We start from the raw sequence: 16,886 nt of genomic DNA on the forward strand, positions 1-16,886 counted from the left end.
CTGAATGAAGCCAAAGCCCTAGGAGCATCTCGGAATCCAAAAAAAGAGTCAAACTTAATCGACTGTCCACCTTCTTTTAATTCTTTAACTTTCTTGCTTTTATCTTCGCGGAAGTCATATTGGTTGGCTTTGCAAAAATGCTTCTTCTTTGCATAAAACATGTGATCGTCGGAGTCCGAACTATCTGAGGATGACTCCTCTGTAGAACTGTCAAAAACTGGGCAAAATCTAAACTTCTTTGCCTTTTGCTTGCCCTTTTCGCAGCTTTGCTTTTTGCTTCGCTTTTTGCCTTTTCTGTCTTCTTCACTCGAGTCAGAAGAGCTAGAAGAAATGTCAGAAGAAGAAGAAGAAGAAGAAGAAGAACTGGGTAGTCCTTCAAATTGTACACGCTCTTCTGCTTTCTTGCTGATGCAAAAGAAGATTGACGACCCAAATAACCCGGGAAGTCAGTCCCTTTCTTGTGCTTTTTCTCGTGCTTTTTGGAGTTGTTTGTGTCCAAAAGTTGGTTGATCTGTGTCTGAACCACCTCTTGTAATTCTTGCTCTGTAAACATCCTCGGAGAAGGAGGTTTCTTGATTGCCAGCTTGATGGGTGGTTCTATGGATTTCTGCCACTGGGTGTGCACTTCTGCGATGGATTACTGAGAAAATAATTTTGCAAATTTTGGATCCTTCGCAATTTTAATCATCTGCTTTGTTGCCTCGTCAACTAGTTGTCGACGTTCCATCTCTTCAATCTCGAACGAAGTAGGCCGAGGTGGGCTGTACTCTTCCTCTGTTTTCTCATGAAAATATTCTTCGCGATCTCCTCCCGCATTTGCATATGCAGAAGAAGTCAACTGTTTCTTTGTTGAGATCCATAAGTGCCGTGAGAAAAGGATCAGATTTTTCGTTAGAAGAGAAATCGATCGCGCTCTGACACCACTATAACAAACTTGGACACCCCAAGTCTAAATTCTACCGCGACACAGCAAAGATTTATTTTAAAACAGTTCACAAAGATGACATGGCCTTGCATAGTTCCGTGCCCAGAGGTATTGGCCCCAAAGATTGGTGCCCCTTTCGGTATTTCTTTTTATATTAATCTGTGTTCAAAGTACAAGAAAGTAGGCAGGCGCTCACTCTGAGACTCTTCGTCCAGATGCCCTGAGAAGTGAGACCTAGCCCACTTATTTATTGGTAATATATGATAGATATTAGAGAAAGCTCGAAAAGAAGGAAAGAGGGGTAGGCTTCAAGGCTCAAGCCTTCAAGGAATCAAGCCTCAAGGCTCCAAAGTTTCGACTTGGAGAGAGAGAGAGAGGAGAAGGAGAGACTCAAGGGGGGAAGGCAACTTGGCACTTGCAAGCTGTGGGAAGTTTCCTTGAGGCTTGGGTATGAGGCTTGAAGTTCAGCCACTTGAGCCTTGGGTGCTCTTAAATAGAAAGGCCCCCCCCCAAAGTGAAACGCCCCATGAGCCTAAACGGCCTCATGAAATTTGAATTTGAAATTTGAAGTTTCGTGCCGCTGTCCACGCACCCCCTGCCCGCGTCCCATCCGGACTTGTCACCGGGGACGTGTGTCCGGGATGCGTCCCGCCCCTACCCCTGTGATGAATGCCTCTGCGTTCCAAATTGGCGTCCCGTCCTCCATCCCGGCGTCCCCTGCCTCGTCCTTGCAGTTAAGGGCCGCGTCCCCCCGTCCCCTGTTTCTATTGCCCTAGGGGCTCTTTTATTCTTACAAGGGATGCCCAAAAGCAAGCTGGTTTAAAAGCACTTTCCCCCAAAAGCATCTGCACTCAAAAGCTAGCATTGGAGATTCTCAAAAGAAGCCAACGCAATTTGCGTACAGCCTGCCACGTGGCACCTGTAGTGCAAATTGCAAAAATTCTGTACAACCCTACCATGTTAGCATGTCAGAGCATTTTACAAAAATCTCTCCCAGAGGTCAAGCTTTTGGTATTTGGGGTTTTAGGCCTCTCGGCCAATGCTCCATAAGTTTTTAAAGTTGATTGGTACAGTTTCTCTTGTCCACTCGTCCATTTCTCTTCTAGTTGGTCAGGCCACGTCATCACTTTGTGACATTTCCCCCTCTTGAAAGAATTGTAATCGCCCTCGGTTATGCCTGCAAAACCGACATAAGCCAAAAACCAGTGCAGTAGACACTGACTCTAAGCAATGACAACACATATCCAGCACTTGCAGAAAGACGATAGTCATTGAACATTCAAATCACATTCACATCACTACTTCTGTCGAGATCTTGGATGAGAATCATAATCTACGGCAACTATTCAGCAGTCACATCTAGATCTGTCATTGATCTCTCACAGATGTCTCAATTGACTAAATCTTGTTACTATCATGTCCATCTCATCTCTCCGGAAGACAAAACCAAAATGTTGTCGACATGGCATGACCAAGTGGAAGAGAAATGGCCGAGTGGACAAGAGAAACTGTACCAATCAACTTAAAGAACTTATGGAGCACCGGTCGAGAGGCCTAAAACCCCAAATACCCAAAGCTTGACCTCTGGGAGAGATTTGCGTAAAATGCAGTGACATGCTGACGTGGCAGACCGTAAGGATGCAAATATGGCAGGGCTGTACGGAATTTCCACAAATATCTATCTCTGGGGAGGTCCCATAAATTATGCATGAAGGCTACTGATCTAGTAAGGGCCTCAACCATGAGAGGGGGGGCAGCCAGCTCGGCTCAAATAATCTCATGTGGCATTGAGGCCTTGGCCTGAATCATCCAAGAAATCAAAGATATTAGAGGCCTCTCGATGCATCTCCATCCATCAATGCTGCCAAATCTGCCATGGTGGTCCACTAAGGGTCCCCAAATCTGAACCCCATAACCAATAGCTAAAGCCACTAGAGTGTCAAAAAGCCACAACTTTGTTCGAGGTTCCTGAAACTGAACCTATGAACACATCTTCTCCGATCCTCCCAAGGCTGCATAAGCTCTCGTCAATCTAGTCTCTGCTTCTTTCCTCAACAAAAACACAAGTCCAGTGAAGACTACCCATGTTACCATATACATGTGGTAGTGATGTGTGTGAACACACTCAGGACCACTGGGGCATTTTTTCCCTCACTAGGAGGTTTTTTCCCCCGTGCATTGTATATACGTCTAACACTCTAGGACTATCTTATCTTTCCATTGCACACTAAGTAAAATACTCTCTGTTGTGTGCTTTGAGCTTCCTTCGTCTTCTCCAAGCTGTGTGTGTTTTCATGCAACCCTAATTCCAACAATTGGTATCAGAGCAGGTTGCATCCTCCAAGGCTTAGTCGCCAGCAACTCCAGTGCACGCTTGCTCACTTTCTCGATTTTTGTGAGCTTTGGCGAGCGTCAGCAGATCGACAAATACTTTGGGAGAGCTCGTTGAGTTTAGTCTGCTTAGATTTCTGATTTGGGCTCGCTTCGGACCTCCATTTCCACTACAGGCAATACTGTGCAAGCTATTTCGTTATTTTGTACAAAAGTTCATTCAGTACGTTTTCTGCATAACAGGTCCCTTATAATCTTCTACGGTTTATTCTATATAGCACGTGTTGTTCCTGCTTCGTTTCTCCTCTTTCCGGGCAGTTTTCACATCAGGTGCAGCATTTACCATGGCTGACAACAACACAGATGTGTTCAAGATGTTTGCTGTTGAGGACAGACTGAATGGGGACAATTACCCTATGTGGTCTTGCATGATGAAACATGTCCTTGTGTCAAAGGGTGTTTGGAATATTGTGCAAGGCATTGATGTGCGTCCTAATTCTGAGAATGTAGGCGATGTTGAGGATGTTGTAGGTTTTGGTGGCAGGGTTGCTGCTGCTAGAGCTGTTTTGCCTATGGCTAAGCAAGCTCGTTGGGATGTAAAAGATGCACAGGCTCATGCTTTGGTAGCATTGTCTGTGAAGCGCACTATTACTCCTCATATTCGTTCAGCAAAATCTGCGAAACAAGCTTGGGATATTCTGACCGGTCTTTATGCAAGTCGCAATGAGGCTAAAATTGTATTGTTGCGTAAGAGCTGGAGTCGAAGATTATGCATGAGGAAGATGAGATGGACACTTTCCTTGCTAGTTTCAAGGATATCAATGAGCAACTTATTACTCCAGGCGAAGTCATTTCTGGCAGTTTCCTTATGCAGGTTGTTCTTGATGCCTCGCCAGATTCTTACCAGACTTTTGCTAGTACTTGGAGACTTATGACCCAAGGAAATCCGGAAGTTGTCAAGTTTGATGCATTGTGCACATTGCTGCTGCAAGAGTCACTTTCCAAAAGAAACAAGACTAGACAACGTGCAGTTGAATAAGCCTTTATTGCAGCAATCTAGCCACTTCTCATGGTTCTTTTGCGAGTGAAAAATCACTTGTTCCTAATGCTTCTACTGGCAACACTTCTTCTGGGAATTCTGGTGAAAAGGACAAAAAGAAAATGCGTTGCCATTATTGTAAAGGTAACGATCACTTGATCAAGCAGTGTCCGAAATTGAAGGAAAAAGAGGCTAAGAAGAAAGAGGCTGGATCAACTACATGGTCCAGTACAAGTGCAGCTATCGTAGAGTCTTCTGTGAGAGGAGATTGTGATGCTGATGTAGATGACTTTTAGTGCACAGTGTATTGATGATCCTATTGTCCATGATGCATGCAAGTCAGTTGCTGCAAATTGACATGTGTGGTATTTTGACAATGGTGCTACAAAGCACATTACCTCACATCGTGATTTGTTTACCTCGAGTCTGTCCCTCATGGGAATTCAGTCACTTGTGCCAACAACGCCTCTTTTCTAGCTCAAGGAGTTGGAAAAATTGTGCTTACCACTACAAATAGCAGTTCTTTCACACTTGTTGATGCATTGTATGTACCTAGAATCAAGAATAATCTTTTGTTTGTATGTGCACTTGCTAGACTTGGTCTTGTAGTCCAATTTGTGGATGACAGATGTACAGTACATGATCTCAGTTTTGGTGATGAAGTTGTTGCATTTGGCATCTTATGCCGTGGGCTATATAAGCTCACTTTGTATGACAAGTGTGGGCAGAATTTTGCAATGTAAGAAAGCTTTGTATGGGTTGAATCAATCTCCTCGTGCTTAGTATGAGAAAGCTGATACTCATTTGCTCAAACGAGGCTTTCATAACAATCCAACAGAAAGCACATTGTATGTAAAGCGTGAGGGTGATGTACTTTTCATTGTGGTTCTCTATGTGGATGATTTATTGATCACTGGACCAAATGAGAGACATATTGCTGAATTTAAGGCTGATTTGAATATTACTTTCAAGATGAAAGATTTGGGGTTGTTGCATCATTACTTGGGTATACAATTTAAACAGTGTGATGGTGGTATTGCCTTGCGTCATTGCTATGTAAGTTTGGACTTGAGGATTGCAAACCTATCGCCACTCCCATGGAAACAGGTTTGAAATTGAGTCTTCATGATGTTGGTGATCCTGCCGATGTCACTCTTTACCAAACTGTCATTGGCTGCCTTATTTATGTATGCAACATGAGGCCGGATATCCAATTTGCAGTCTCACAGGTCAGCAGATTTATGCATAGTTGAGGGTCTAAGCATTGGCAGGCTGTCAAGAGGATTTTTCGCTACTTGAGTGGCACTTTACATCTTGGCTTGTTTTATCCCAAGGGGGGATCATTGCCGCAAGATTTACATGCTTTTTCGGACTCAGATTGGGTTGATTGTTTTGACACACGAGTGTCTACGAGTGACTTTTGTTTCATGCTCTGCTATTCATGCATATCATGGTTGAGCAAGAAGCAACCTACTGTGGCCACTTCCAGTTGCGAAGCTGAGTACAGGGGAGTGTTCACAGCTACGGTTGAGTGTATATTGCTCAGACGCCTTATGGCTGATTTGGGTGTTCAACAAGACACTATCTACACTGACAATCAGAAGGCATTGGCAGTTGCGAGGAGCCCAGTTTTTCATGCGCAGGACAACCTTGCAAATCTTTTCACAAAGGCATTGTCTCGTGAGAAGTTTGAAGCTTTCACAAAGCTTTGGGCTTACTCCCCTTTGTGGATTGATCATGTCCTGAGGGCATGGCACTTCCTTGGTAGTGATGTGTGTGAACACACTTAGGACCGCCGGGACATTTTTTCCCTCACGATTAGGTTTTTTCCCCCATGCATTGTATATACTCCCATCACTCTAGGGCTATCTTATCTTTCCATTGCACACTAAGTAATATACTCTTTGTTGTGTGCCTTGAGCTTCCTTCGTCTTCTCCAAGCTGTGTGTGTTTTCCTGCAACCCTATCACTCTAGGGCTATCTTATCTTTCCATTGCACACTAAGTAATATACTCTCTGTTGTGTGCCTTGACATTCCTTCGTCTTTTTCAAGATGTGTGTGTTTTCCTGCAACCCTAATAACAACCCCAAGATAGGTGTATGCATATGTATACTCCACTGTCTTCTGGCCATATGTAAATGTGGGTGCTGACCTCCTGACCCACTGTGGTGTGGTGCTAAACACCATAACCTTGGTTTTCCCCAGGTTAACAGACAATCCATTATCGTGGGCAAATCTATACAAAGCATCTAAATGATGTTGCATTCCCTCCAGGGAGTCAGAAATCAACACAATATCATCAGCATATAACAATAGTGGGATCCATGTCCTTGCCAAGTGTGCTCCTCTATCACCATCCCTCTCAATGTAGTCAACAAATCTCATCCGCATACATGCCAAATAGTGTAGGAGATAGCGGGAAGCCCTGTTTCACCCCGATAGTATGAGTGAACCAAATCAAAAATCCCCTTTATAGTGCGTACATGCCCCACTACTGACCTATATAAAGCCATGATCCCCTAAATCAATTTTGTGGGTCCATCTCCTACAGTCTCACATCAATCTAGCTCTGGGCACAGTAACAAAGGCTTTGCGGAAATCCATGCAACAATAGAGCCGTCTCCCACGTGATCTCCCCTCCTCAATAATGGCTCTAAGTGTCAGAATATGATCAAGAGTAGAGAAACCTTTCCTGAAACCCACCTATCCTGTTGCCCGTATACCCTTTCTCTCTATCCATCTACTCAACTACTGCTCAAGGATGGATGTGTACAACCGTGCCAATGTGTGTCCAATCATGATAGTGCGGTAGTTCCTAGGCTCCATATGGTCCCCTAATTTGAAGATAGGTACGATAGTAGACAGACTCCAAGTATCAGGTAGGCCCTCGCACATGGCACGGTTGAACATCATCGCTAGAAGCTCTGCAAGTATATCTGTGGCATGTATAAAATGTTATGCTACTAGGCCATCGTGATCATATGCTCTCCTGGTCTTCATCCTGTCAATGGCTTTCTTTACCATCTCGGCGGTAAAGAACACACGTGTGGGCATGGCTCTGGCGGATCTAGAAGAGGTGGCTACCTTGAGACTATGTAGAGAGATGATGCATACTGACCCCATGCCTTCGTAGAAGTGATGACTGGTGGGAGAGAATTCCCATGGAAGAGTCGCCATGCCTCGCCTTAATCCTAGCTCAAAAACAACTGGTATAAATCTTGCTCTAGTCAAGCTAGAAACGCCCTCTTCTGCCATCATACCAAACACCAAGAAGCAATCCATGACTGCCTGTGAGTGATGACTCCTAGGAGTACCTCCCTCTAAAGTCGGGCTCTAGTCTCTCTGCAGTCCTCATCATACCAGCTATCATGGGGTATGCTCTTAGAATGTCGTCGCTAACCAAGCTCAGTGTGTGGGTATGCATGTGTCTCTATCAATATATAAGTGAACTCCTCTAGAGGTCTCCCCAAATCCTCTGTGCATAAGCGTCTGTAGATACCATCTATGTAGACAGAATCAGTCTTTGAAGAAAAAGTATATCAGGTATGCGTAGATGTCTGTGCCAGTCAAGTTGTGCTGAACTGGAATGAGACAGTAAACGTGAATAGGGCATGGTCTACTACTACCCGATAGCTCTACTGCTACCCCGATAGGCCTGGGCCCCAACTGTGACGTCCTCAATAGAGGGTATAAAATTGGGATGAGCCAAAAAATGATCCACTATGCAAGCCCCATGTCTATGAGGAAAACAAGTGAATCCACTCGACGCTGGAAATCTCTGGAGGCCATTCAAGATGGCCGGTCTATATGTAACCCCCATATCTGTCAAATATCCCCCATATCCAGTGTGCTCCTCATCCTGCGAACACTTGGCCAATCCCATATCATTGACATCCAATTCTCTCAACATTTCCTCTAAGGTATCATAAAAAGCTGTCTGAGACTTGCCCGTCTTGGCATTAAAGTCTCCAAAAGAATGATATCTCCATCCCTAAAGAACTCCCATATATCTTCATCCAATATCATATAGGGTGACTGCCCCTTGGGCGATGCATAATGAGATGTGCCGAGGAAAAAATAGCATATTGCAATGTAGAGTGGCCTCCCTGTCTCCGCTCTCACTCTGACCCACCTATATCTGGCCTACTCATCTCTCCGAACAATACGAATGACGGGCTGAAGCTCCTCCCTGAATAGGACTTCCACACCTCGTAACCCCCCTCCTCTATGCGTTAATCTCACATCCTGTCTACACGTAGTCTCCCAATCGTATCCCGTCACTCTAGGTAATGTGCCGCTAGGAGTTTGATGCGTCTCTGAGTAAAAATAATGTCTCTTCCCTTAAAGCTATTCTCAAATGCGCCTACATCTAGCTTCATTGATTCATTGCAATTCCATGCTGCCATTTAAGGTTGGTTCCATAGGTCTCACACCATCATGCGGTGCAATTTTCCAGCACCACTACTCTCCCTCCCCCTGTAGAAAGCAATTTTCCATTTCTCCATCGCCTTGATCTCTAGCATCAGCTCTTGCATGTATGCTACTTGTGTTAGAGTGAGGTTATCACCCAAAAATATCCCAGTTTGCTTGAGTGTTGGTTGGTCTCTTCTTCAGGAATTTCTTCCTAGCTTCCGATGTAGGGAAACGTATAATGAGTGCTCTTTCCTTGGGACTTCCTTTCGCATCATTTCCCTTCTTGCCAACTCTCCAAGCACCTGTGTGTGTGGGTTCAGAAACACCCATGCGCTTCAAGAGCTCTTGCACTTCTTCGTCTACTTTTCCGGTGTCTTTGAGACCTGTAACACGCACATGAAGGGCTCTAGTCTTCCTCTTTTGCTCCTCCTCAATTGTCACATTGATGATAGTGGATGTTGATGTGGCTTCATGCATCTTATCTTTTCGTTTCTTTGTGTCCTCGATCCACTTTTCAGCTTTGTCAACCTTGTTTTGAATAGGTGCTCCGTCCATGAAGAGGTTGTTCGTGCCTTCTGCTCTTCCTCTTCCCGTAGAGTTTTTCACCTGCTCCTTAATGCTTTCGAGCTCCTTTATCATTAAGGGCTGATTTTCACCCTCCTTTGTGGGGGTATTTTTACAAGCTGCAAGTTCTCCCTTAAGTGATGCATCCTTTTCATTCATGCGTTCTTTCATTTTTTATTTCCAGGGTCCAAAAGCAGCAAGTGTATCCTCTAATCCTTTTTGTGTCACGCAATCCATTACATTCACTTCTGCCCTCACTATAGTCTGCATTTCGGCCTTCAATGATGCGTACATCTCGTCACGCTTACCAAGCATCTCTTTGTCCAGATCTTTCCTCATTTCTTGCTTGTATGCCAGTTTTGGCCTTGGAGATCTGGAGTCTGATATTGGAGATTCTTCGGTGGAGTTTCGGTCTCTCTGTCGCAAGTTTTGAGTGGCATGTTTCTGCTTCAGCTCTCTACTACAATCGTCCTTTCCTCCTTTGCCTTTGATGTATCACCCATCTTTTGTAACTTTGAATCACTCGTGGTTTTTCCCTTTGGTTTGTTTTTATTTCATGTTTCAGGGGTTTGTCACTACCAGTTACGGTTGTTGTGTGATGCCTACGGGCTTTGTAACTTGATCACTCAATATAAATGGGTTGTATCCCTCCCCTTCTTGAAAAACGAGAGAGAGAGAGAGAGAGAGAGAGAGAGAGAGAGAGAGAGAGAGAGAGAGAGAGAGAGACCTTCCCAAAGGTTATCAGGTGATAATGCAGCTCATACCTGCAAGCATACAGGGTACATAATTAGCTTTCATGGGCATTTAAAATCTAAGCACATAGGCTGAATATAATAACTGTTAGAATTTAGAACATAATATAAAAGTGATACAAGGTCTTTTGGTCAAGCGAGCAAAGACGAGGCCACAAGTATTTTTGTATTGTCTCTTGGATTGGATACCTGAAAATAACCAGAACAGAATTCAGTTCCAGTAGACAAAAGAAAGGAGCTCATAGATTTCAATCTTGTTCGTGCTTTTGGATAGATGCTATCGTTTATCCTGTAAAGAATTGCTGAGTTTACAAGGTTTTTGTTGAAAGCGAAGCTTTGTCTCTATAAGTTGTGTAAAAAGATGCAAGGAATTCTTTTCAATTCTTTTGCATGGACTTGAAACTAATCGCTGTATTCCATATTGCTTTGGTCAGCCCATGCAGACAATGCAGGTGTGCCCCAGCTGTGCTAACTTTATTATTGTCAGATGGTAAAATTTATTCACTTACCTATACCCTAAGAAGAAAAGTAAGAAAGTTTTACACTGCTTTGCTGATGGGAATCATTCAGGTCTTTTTTTTGCTTTTGCACGGCTGAACACCTTTTGCCTCAAAAACCTTTTGGTCCCGTGCATATCTGATTGGAAACTTGTAGTCCTTCTCTTGTTTTCCTAGTATTCCTTGCACAATAGAGTAGTTCTGCTGGTCAAATTTCCTCTCTATATCTATCTTTGCGTCACAGATGAGTATGTAGCATTGAATGATAATTGGTTTTGCCCTCTTATCACTATCAACACATTCTTGGAGGTTAAGCCCTCAGATGAATATGTAACATTATTTGCTTGTCTGGGTTTCCACTATTCTTCAGTCTGTGTACGACATTGGCACCATACCTTGTACAAGGACATGTACACACTCAAGCGACTATGTGACATTCTAACGTTTTCATTATCCCTTTATGGTCATGACTTGGCAAGTGGTAAGTGAAAGCATACTTATCCCAGGTATTGGCACATCTCCTTGACAAGTGTGTAAAGACATTAATACTAGTAATTCTTTACGGTGAAATGTAACGTCACCATTTGGGACCATAAGCCAAAGCAGCTGTAAACATTTTCCTGGCATTGTCCATAACATCAAGAAGTTCCTGTATCTATTACTTTATAGTAAAACTTACTCCTCAAGTGAATGCAATTCAAGATCCTTAGGTAATGGTTCAAGTGGCACCCAACCAAGCCTTATCAATATTCGCCCAACATTGACATCCACCTGATACATGACATCTATAGCGTCAAATATGACTAACAGTCTTTTTGACATGCATGATGCCACCATGCCATTCGTGATAAACATGGTTTAAGGTGATACTCACAGGAAAAGCAACATGATGGAGAGCAAGTAGGCGAATACATTCCACACTCTTGACTCCAAGTCCGTGTATGCTTGTAAGGTACTCTCTAAGAAGAAGCAAATATCAAGTCCAAATTGCATCACATGAACTATTTGACAAGACAAGATAAACACCAGGAAAAAAGTTGCTCTTTCATACTTTGCATTTTCAGGTGAAACCTTTCTGAGCCATTCAAGATCCATATTCCCCTGCTCCTCGTGAATTGTTTTAAGAAAAGCCTAATTTGAAGGCGAAAAGGAAATTCCCAGTTTTGTCAATATCAACTATTTCTTATCTTACAATGAATTTTTTCATCTGATAAACAGCTTAGCACATGCATTTAGATACACAAACTATAGAAAGCAACCTTGGATCCTTTAGAAAGGAGAAAAGCTGATTGACTGAGGTTTGCAGTAGTCACCTTAATTCGCCCACTTAGTATGTGGTGCATTCCACGTTCTTTGATGGTGGCAGCCAGTTCCTCAACACTAGCACATCTAACTGCATCCCAATCAACCAAATCCTGGTAGGTGTCCTCCATGAAACCTTTGCGAGATGCACTTTCACAGCCGCTACATGATTGAAGTGTAAATTTCCTCAAAATTTCCCAATCCCGTGCGCTACCTTTTTTCCGACCAATGTGATTTTCTTCCAAGTGAGCCCGTTCAACTCCACCCAAAACACGATGTTTTTTATTTCCTACAATCTTTGACACAACAAGAGTATTGTTTATGAACAACATCAATTCGTGATACGCTTCCTCAATACAAAGATGTTGTGAGCTTAGAACTCACCTGTTTAGGAATGTGATTTTCGAAGAGACTCCTGCAAACACTCAGATCGACGTATACTTCAGTCCTTTGTTCAAAACTTTTCTCTGGCTTTGATTGCTCATGAGGAGAGTGACTTTCTTTCGGAGGAGTCCTCACGTTATGTAAGGTACTGCTTAAATTATTCCTGGCAAGAAGGTCCATTGTAATTGATGGACTAGTTGTGGAGCAACATGCACATTCGTTACTACAAATAGTGCTGCTTTTGTAGAGATCAAGTCCATCACTCTTGTCTTTATCTTCTTCACAAGTAATCACTGTCCTTCTTAACTGAATGTGATTGGCTGTAGTATTTCTGAGTGCTTTCTTAATTGCTCGAAGTGAAGTCTCATTTGTGGAAATTTTCATGCATTGGACAGGCATCCGGCAACTGGAACTTATAGCGTCTTGATTGTTGATGTTAGAGACATTCTCATTTTTTTCCTGTGTCTCGCTTTGCACAACACAAGGTATCCTACTTTCCGGCTTCGCTTGTGTTGAGTCCCTGTTTTGAGTTTCAACTGCCTCAAATGTATCTTCAAATTTAGCTGAGTCGTTTTCTTGCTTGAAGGGGTAGCGTGAAGCTATGGACATAACGGCGGAGCTGCAAACAACAATCACCGTATTAGCTTCTAAACCTGAAATTATGTCAGCTCATCCAAAAGTAAGTTATACCTCGATAGATGGTCAGAAACATTCTGTGTCAAAAAGGCTCCCACAAGTGAATCCAGTATCGATCCCTTCCAAGGGGAGAAATGTCTATCCCCTGAACAAGAGACCTATTTCAATGTGAGAGTGAAGGCATGACTGCTAATGGACAACAAGCTTTTGTAAAGGCAGCTATGCGATATTTTGACATGTACCACACTAGTAAAACATTTACCAAATTTCACTGTGGCATGTGAATGGTTTAATTCAATAATTTGCTAGTTCCAGCTGAGAGAAATAGATGATATTCACTATGTTGTTATTGTAAGTTACTGATTTATGAAAAGTGCTCAAACATATGAAATTTTAATGATGCAGTCTCCCAGTGTGGCAAGCGTAGCTGCAAAAATACATGTACCTGTCTATTAGCTTGGCTACAATAGGCATTCTTTATATTAAAGTGGTTTCAGAGAGCATATATCCACTCTCTGTATATCCCCCCTCACCCCCACCCCCCCATGATTTGTTTTTTGTATCTTGAAACAAAAACTAGCCCATAGATGCATAGTTTCATGCTCTTAGGTGCAACAAGGGAGAGCAGCACTCTCAAGTTTTAAGAGATTAAGCATCTCCATGAACATGCGTGGGTGGATGCCTAGCAGTATGTCATGAGTGTTATCAATATGCAAGCATTTGCATGTTCAAACAAGGTTTCTAGCTTATTTGTGTAGACTTAGCCAAAACCCATTGATGATTGAGTTCCATATAAGCCATAATGATGATTTTTTTTAGCGGGCCTTCCAAGTTAAGTTTAACCCCATTTCCATTAAAAAAGAAATAAATCTCTCTATTGGCGTTTTTCCTGATTCAAACAGAGTATCCATCACATGCAAATTTTGCAAACAAGAGCACGGGCACCCATACACACACCTTGAACAGATTTCATCGAGTAAATAAAGGTCTCAACTCGTCTTCTCATAACTGCCCTCTCCCTTTTCATATAAACACTGTCTTCAAACTTCTCTGGTATGCCTCCCAAAGCAAGAAGGGGCCAAATCCTCTCACTCTCTATATCCAGCTGAACTTTGGCCTTACATTTAGAGGACATCCTTCTGGATTTCAAAGTAATCATCTCTCTTCTTAGATCATAAGCAACCAATTCCAGCTGATTGTTGGGTTCTTGTGTAAGTAAAAGCTCAGTGGAGTCAACTGGTTTAGATTGTACCAATGAGAACGTATGCGCCTCTTTGGTGACTTCCAAGGACAACGGTGAGTTGTTTGCATCTATGGAGGCTACCAATTGTTGCTTCTGACTGTAACCTTGGATATAATTCATCAATTCTTGGCTCAACCTTACTTGACTTTCAGCCACATATGATGACAGGTTATTGCAGAGCTCTTCTCTAGAGTAAGGGGGTGGCAGGCCTTGTGCATTTAAAACCTCCCTCATTATCGAATTTAGTAACGCAAACTTGTCTTTGGATGAGTTTGATGAATCTGTCTGAACATTAGATTGAAAAGGGACTAGGCTATTTCTTTCACCAAGTGTGGACAAAGTAAAGGGTCTCAAATTGTTTTCCCTCAATATAATGCCATTCTTGGCATTATATTGACTGCCATTCTTGGCAGTCAATGTGGTTCCACGTTTACGCGTGTGCCTTTTTGTGATTTTGATTGCTGATTCTTCACCATCCTGTTCTTTCTTTGCACGTGGCGTTCTACGCAGTTTTGTTTTCTTTTTCTTCAATAACATGTCTTTTCTCTGCTCAGCTAACTGCTTCTTTCTGCTCTCTGACACGTGTTTGGCCTTATCAAAAGTGTCGCACAAAACTTTTGCCCGGTGCTTCTTCCGCTTGAGTTTCTGAGTAAGTTCCTCACGACCTTCACTTTTTCCTTTGTATACATCCTGCTTCTCCATTTGACATGGTGAGGTATCATCTGTGGTCGGTGATGACCATCTGCAAGCTGACCAAGCTTCAGGCAAAGCTTCTGTGGGTGTATCCTCTTTTGGGAGACCGTCCAGTACTGTCAACAGATGACATATCTGATTAAATGATATAACGCATTATTGTGTGGTGCTCATGAAAATCATGCAGCCTTGTACAAGTATCCAAGAGCAGCACATTCTTTATGAGAATTGTGTAGCGACATACAAAACTATGCAAGTAAGGTGGCGGTGTCTGTGTTCAATATATGTACCTATGTTCAAAGAAGAAAAAAAAATTAAATGAGAATCTTAACTGCTGTGTATAAATGCTCGTATTGTGGAGGCCTAGCACGTTAAGCACAGGATGATAAATTCACAGAATCTTCAAAAACTTGGCGCTAAAAGTCAGACCTGTTGTTAAAAAAACTGGAGGAGAACTGGGCTGTAATGAAGTGCTGAGGCTCTGAGACCCTTCAAGGCCTGCTGGCATTGCAAATGATTTTGGTGACTCGCTTCCTTTCTTGAACGACTGATTACAACTGCCTTTCTCAGGTTGGAATATTGAACTTACCCAATTGCTGATTCTATGCTCTTTCCTATGACACATCCTGGGTTTTTTGTTCTTCCAGGACGTCGAATTATGATGCACAGGAAGACACACCTTCCTCCAGCTGCCTCTTTGTTTTTCATATCTTTGTATGCTTTGTGAAAATTTTCGTTTCCTGCTGACATAAGTCACGGAGTTGAAGCAGCCAGCATTACTCGCATTCCTACCATACTTAATGTGATCATCATCATCATCATAATCATTGTTAGCCAGAAACTGGTAGAGCTGATCATCATGGCTCTTGACATTATCAATATCCGGTGTCGACATGCTGTCATGAAAAGCATGGCAATTGGAGATGTGTGTATCATGGTACTGGACATCGTGGTTCTTGCCCTGAGATTTAGGCATCCAATCCTTGCCGTCATAGCCCTTCTTGTACACAGCAGCAATATCATCATTGGAGTCATCGTAGTCATCTTCATCATCATAATCATAAATATCATCACAATGGCCCATCACGTTCCTCTTTTGTCTGCTGCACAAGCTTTGCTTGCGAGATGACTTTACGAGAACCAATCCTCCATCGATATTCTCAACATGGGTGATATACTTTTGCTCACAAAGACGTTGAGACTTGCGTATAAGGGCAGGAGTGCCATGAGCTCTACGAGCGCGCATGTTTGGTGGATAAAAATGTTCCATAGAAGAACTTTAAAAACGTTCTATCCAACTATGAACAAACCAACTTTTGTATCATGACTCGTGATTTCTTCTACATGTACTAGGTATATGTTGGGCATCAGACATTCGTCTTTCCCACGATGGTTCCAATTTCTTTGTAAACCAGAGTTGACAGAATTGTCATGAACCTCGAACTGCCCTTAGTTCATGTGGCTGTGAGAGCAGGCACAAGACACGATTACTTATCAAGAGACACAAGACACAATTACTCTGAAACGTTTGCGCCTTCCTGAAGTCAGCGCCCCTTGCCCACACCGGTTAACTCCTTCTGGAACTCTAGCTTCTGTTGATTTGAAGGTAGGATGCAGTTCTCTGTAGGGCTGCCCTTTTGTGGAAGTGGCTGGCCTTGTGCTTCTCGCTCCCGACCATACCTCAGCCTCAGACGTTGCACGGTAACTATTTTTGTCGACCGCCAAAATTATGCGCTGCGCCGCTGACTCTAAACGTGCCACGGTGGCGGTCGACTCTCGAGAGTCGAGACTCACCACGCACGCAACTGGTTTCAACCTTTGAAGGTTGAAATGTAAAATTGATCTCGATAACGAGCACTTACTTTGGGGTGCACAGGACTCCACTATTGTTGATTAAACTTCTGTGTCATGCGATAAGCAAAAGAGAAACACTATAGATCAAATAGGGTGCGTCACACAAAAGTGCCATACAAAAATATGAGTCAGCACTATGTCTCCCCAAAAATTATTAAAAACGTTAGTCGTGCCTTATCTCGTAGACTGGTTGTGTTGATCAAGCAAATGCATAAGCATGGAGGTTTAGAAGCATATTGCAAACCTTGAATC

The 16,886-nt window shown here is 42.9% G+C and overlaps 2 protein-coding genes across 5 annotated transcripts in view; one reads left to right on the forward strand and one right to left on the reverse strand.

The window, feature by feature from the left end:
- LOC147461895 (pentatricopeptide repeat-containing protein At3g12770-like) overlaps positions 1-12,832 on the forward strand; it is a 141,801-nt gene extending 128,969 nt beyond the window's left edge. Inside the window, exons 3-4 of the transcript XR_015187655.1 lie at positions 12,604-12,693; positions 12,795-12,832. The gene's annotated coding sequence lies outside the window, so the exon portion shown is untranslated. The remainder of the gene's footprint in view (positions 1-12,603; positions 12,694-12,794) is intronic.
- Positions 1-16,590, reverse strand: part of LOC147461896 (transcriptional activator DEMETER-like) — an 81,182-nt gene extending 64,592 nt beyond the window's left edge. For all 4 annotated transcript variants that reach the window (XR_015187651.1, XR_015187652.1, XR_015187653.1 and 1 more), the window contains exons 1-10: positions 15,210-16,590; positions 13,802-14,896; positions 12,899-12,989; positions 12,209-12,827; positions 11,836-12,120; positions 11,574-11,653; positions 11,397-11,481; positions 11,202-11,293; positions 10,146-10,214; positions 10,001-10,037 (exon numbers count right to left, since the gene is read on the reverse strand). Coding sequence is in view for 1 of the 4 variants with exons in the window: in XM_086509360.1 (XP_086365486.1) it covers positions 10,001-10,037; positions 10,146-10,214; positions 11,202-11,293; positions 11,397-11,481; positions 11,574-11,653; positions 11,836-12,120; positions 12,209-12,827; positions 12,899-12,989; positions 13,802-14,896; positions 15,210-16,050 (3,294 nt within the window). In the remaining 3 variants the exon portion in view is untranslated. The remainder of the gene's footprint in view (positions 1-10,000; positions 10,038-10,145; positions 10,215-11,201; positions 11,294-11,396; positions 11,482-11,573; positions 11,654-11,835; positions 12,121-12,208; positions 12,828-12,898; positions 12,990-13,801; positions 14,897-15,209) is intronic.
- Between the last annotated feature and the right edge of the window lie 296 nt (positions 16,591-16,886).

This window comes from Adiantum capillus-veneris, chromosome 3, assembly GCF_014529385.1.
Source record: "Adiantum capillus-veneris isolate H3 chromosome 3, ASM1452938v2, whole genome shotgun sequence".
Classification (NCBI taxonomy): domain Eukaryota; kingdom Viridiplantae; phylum Streptophyta; class Polypodiopsida; order Polypodiales; family Pteridaceae; genus Adiantum; species Adiantum capillus-veneris.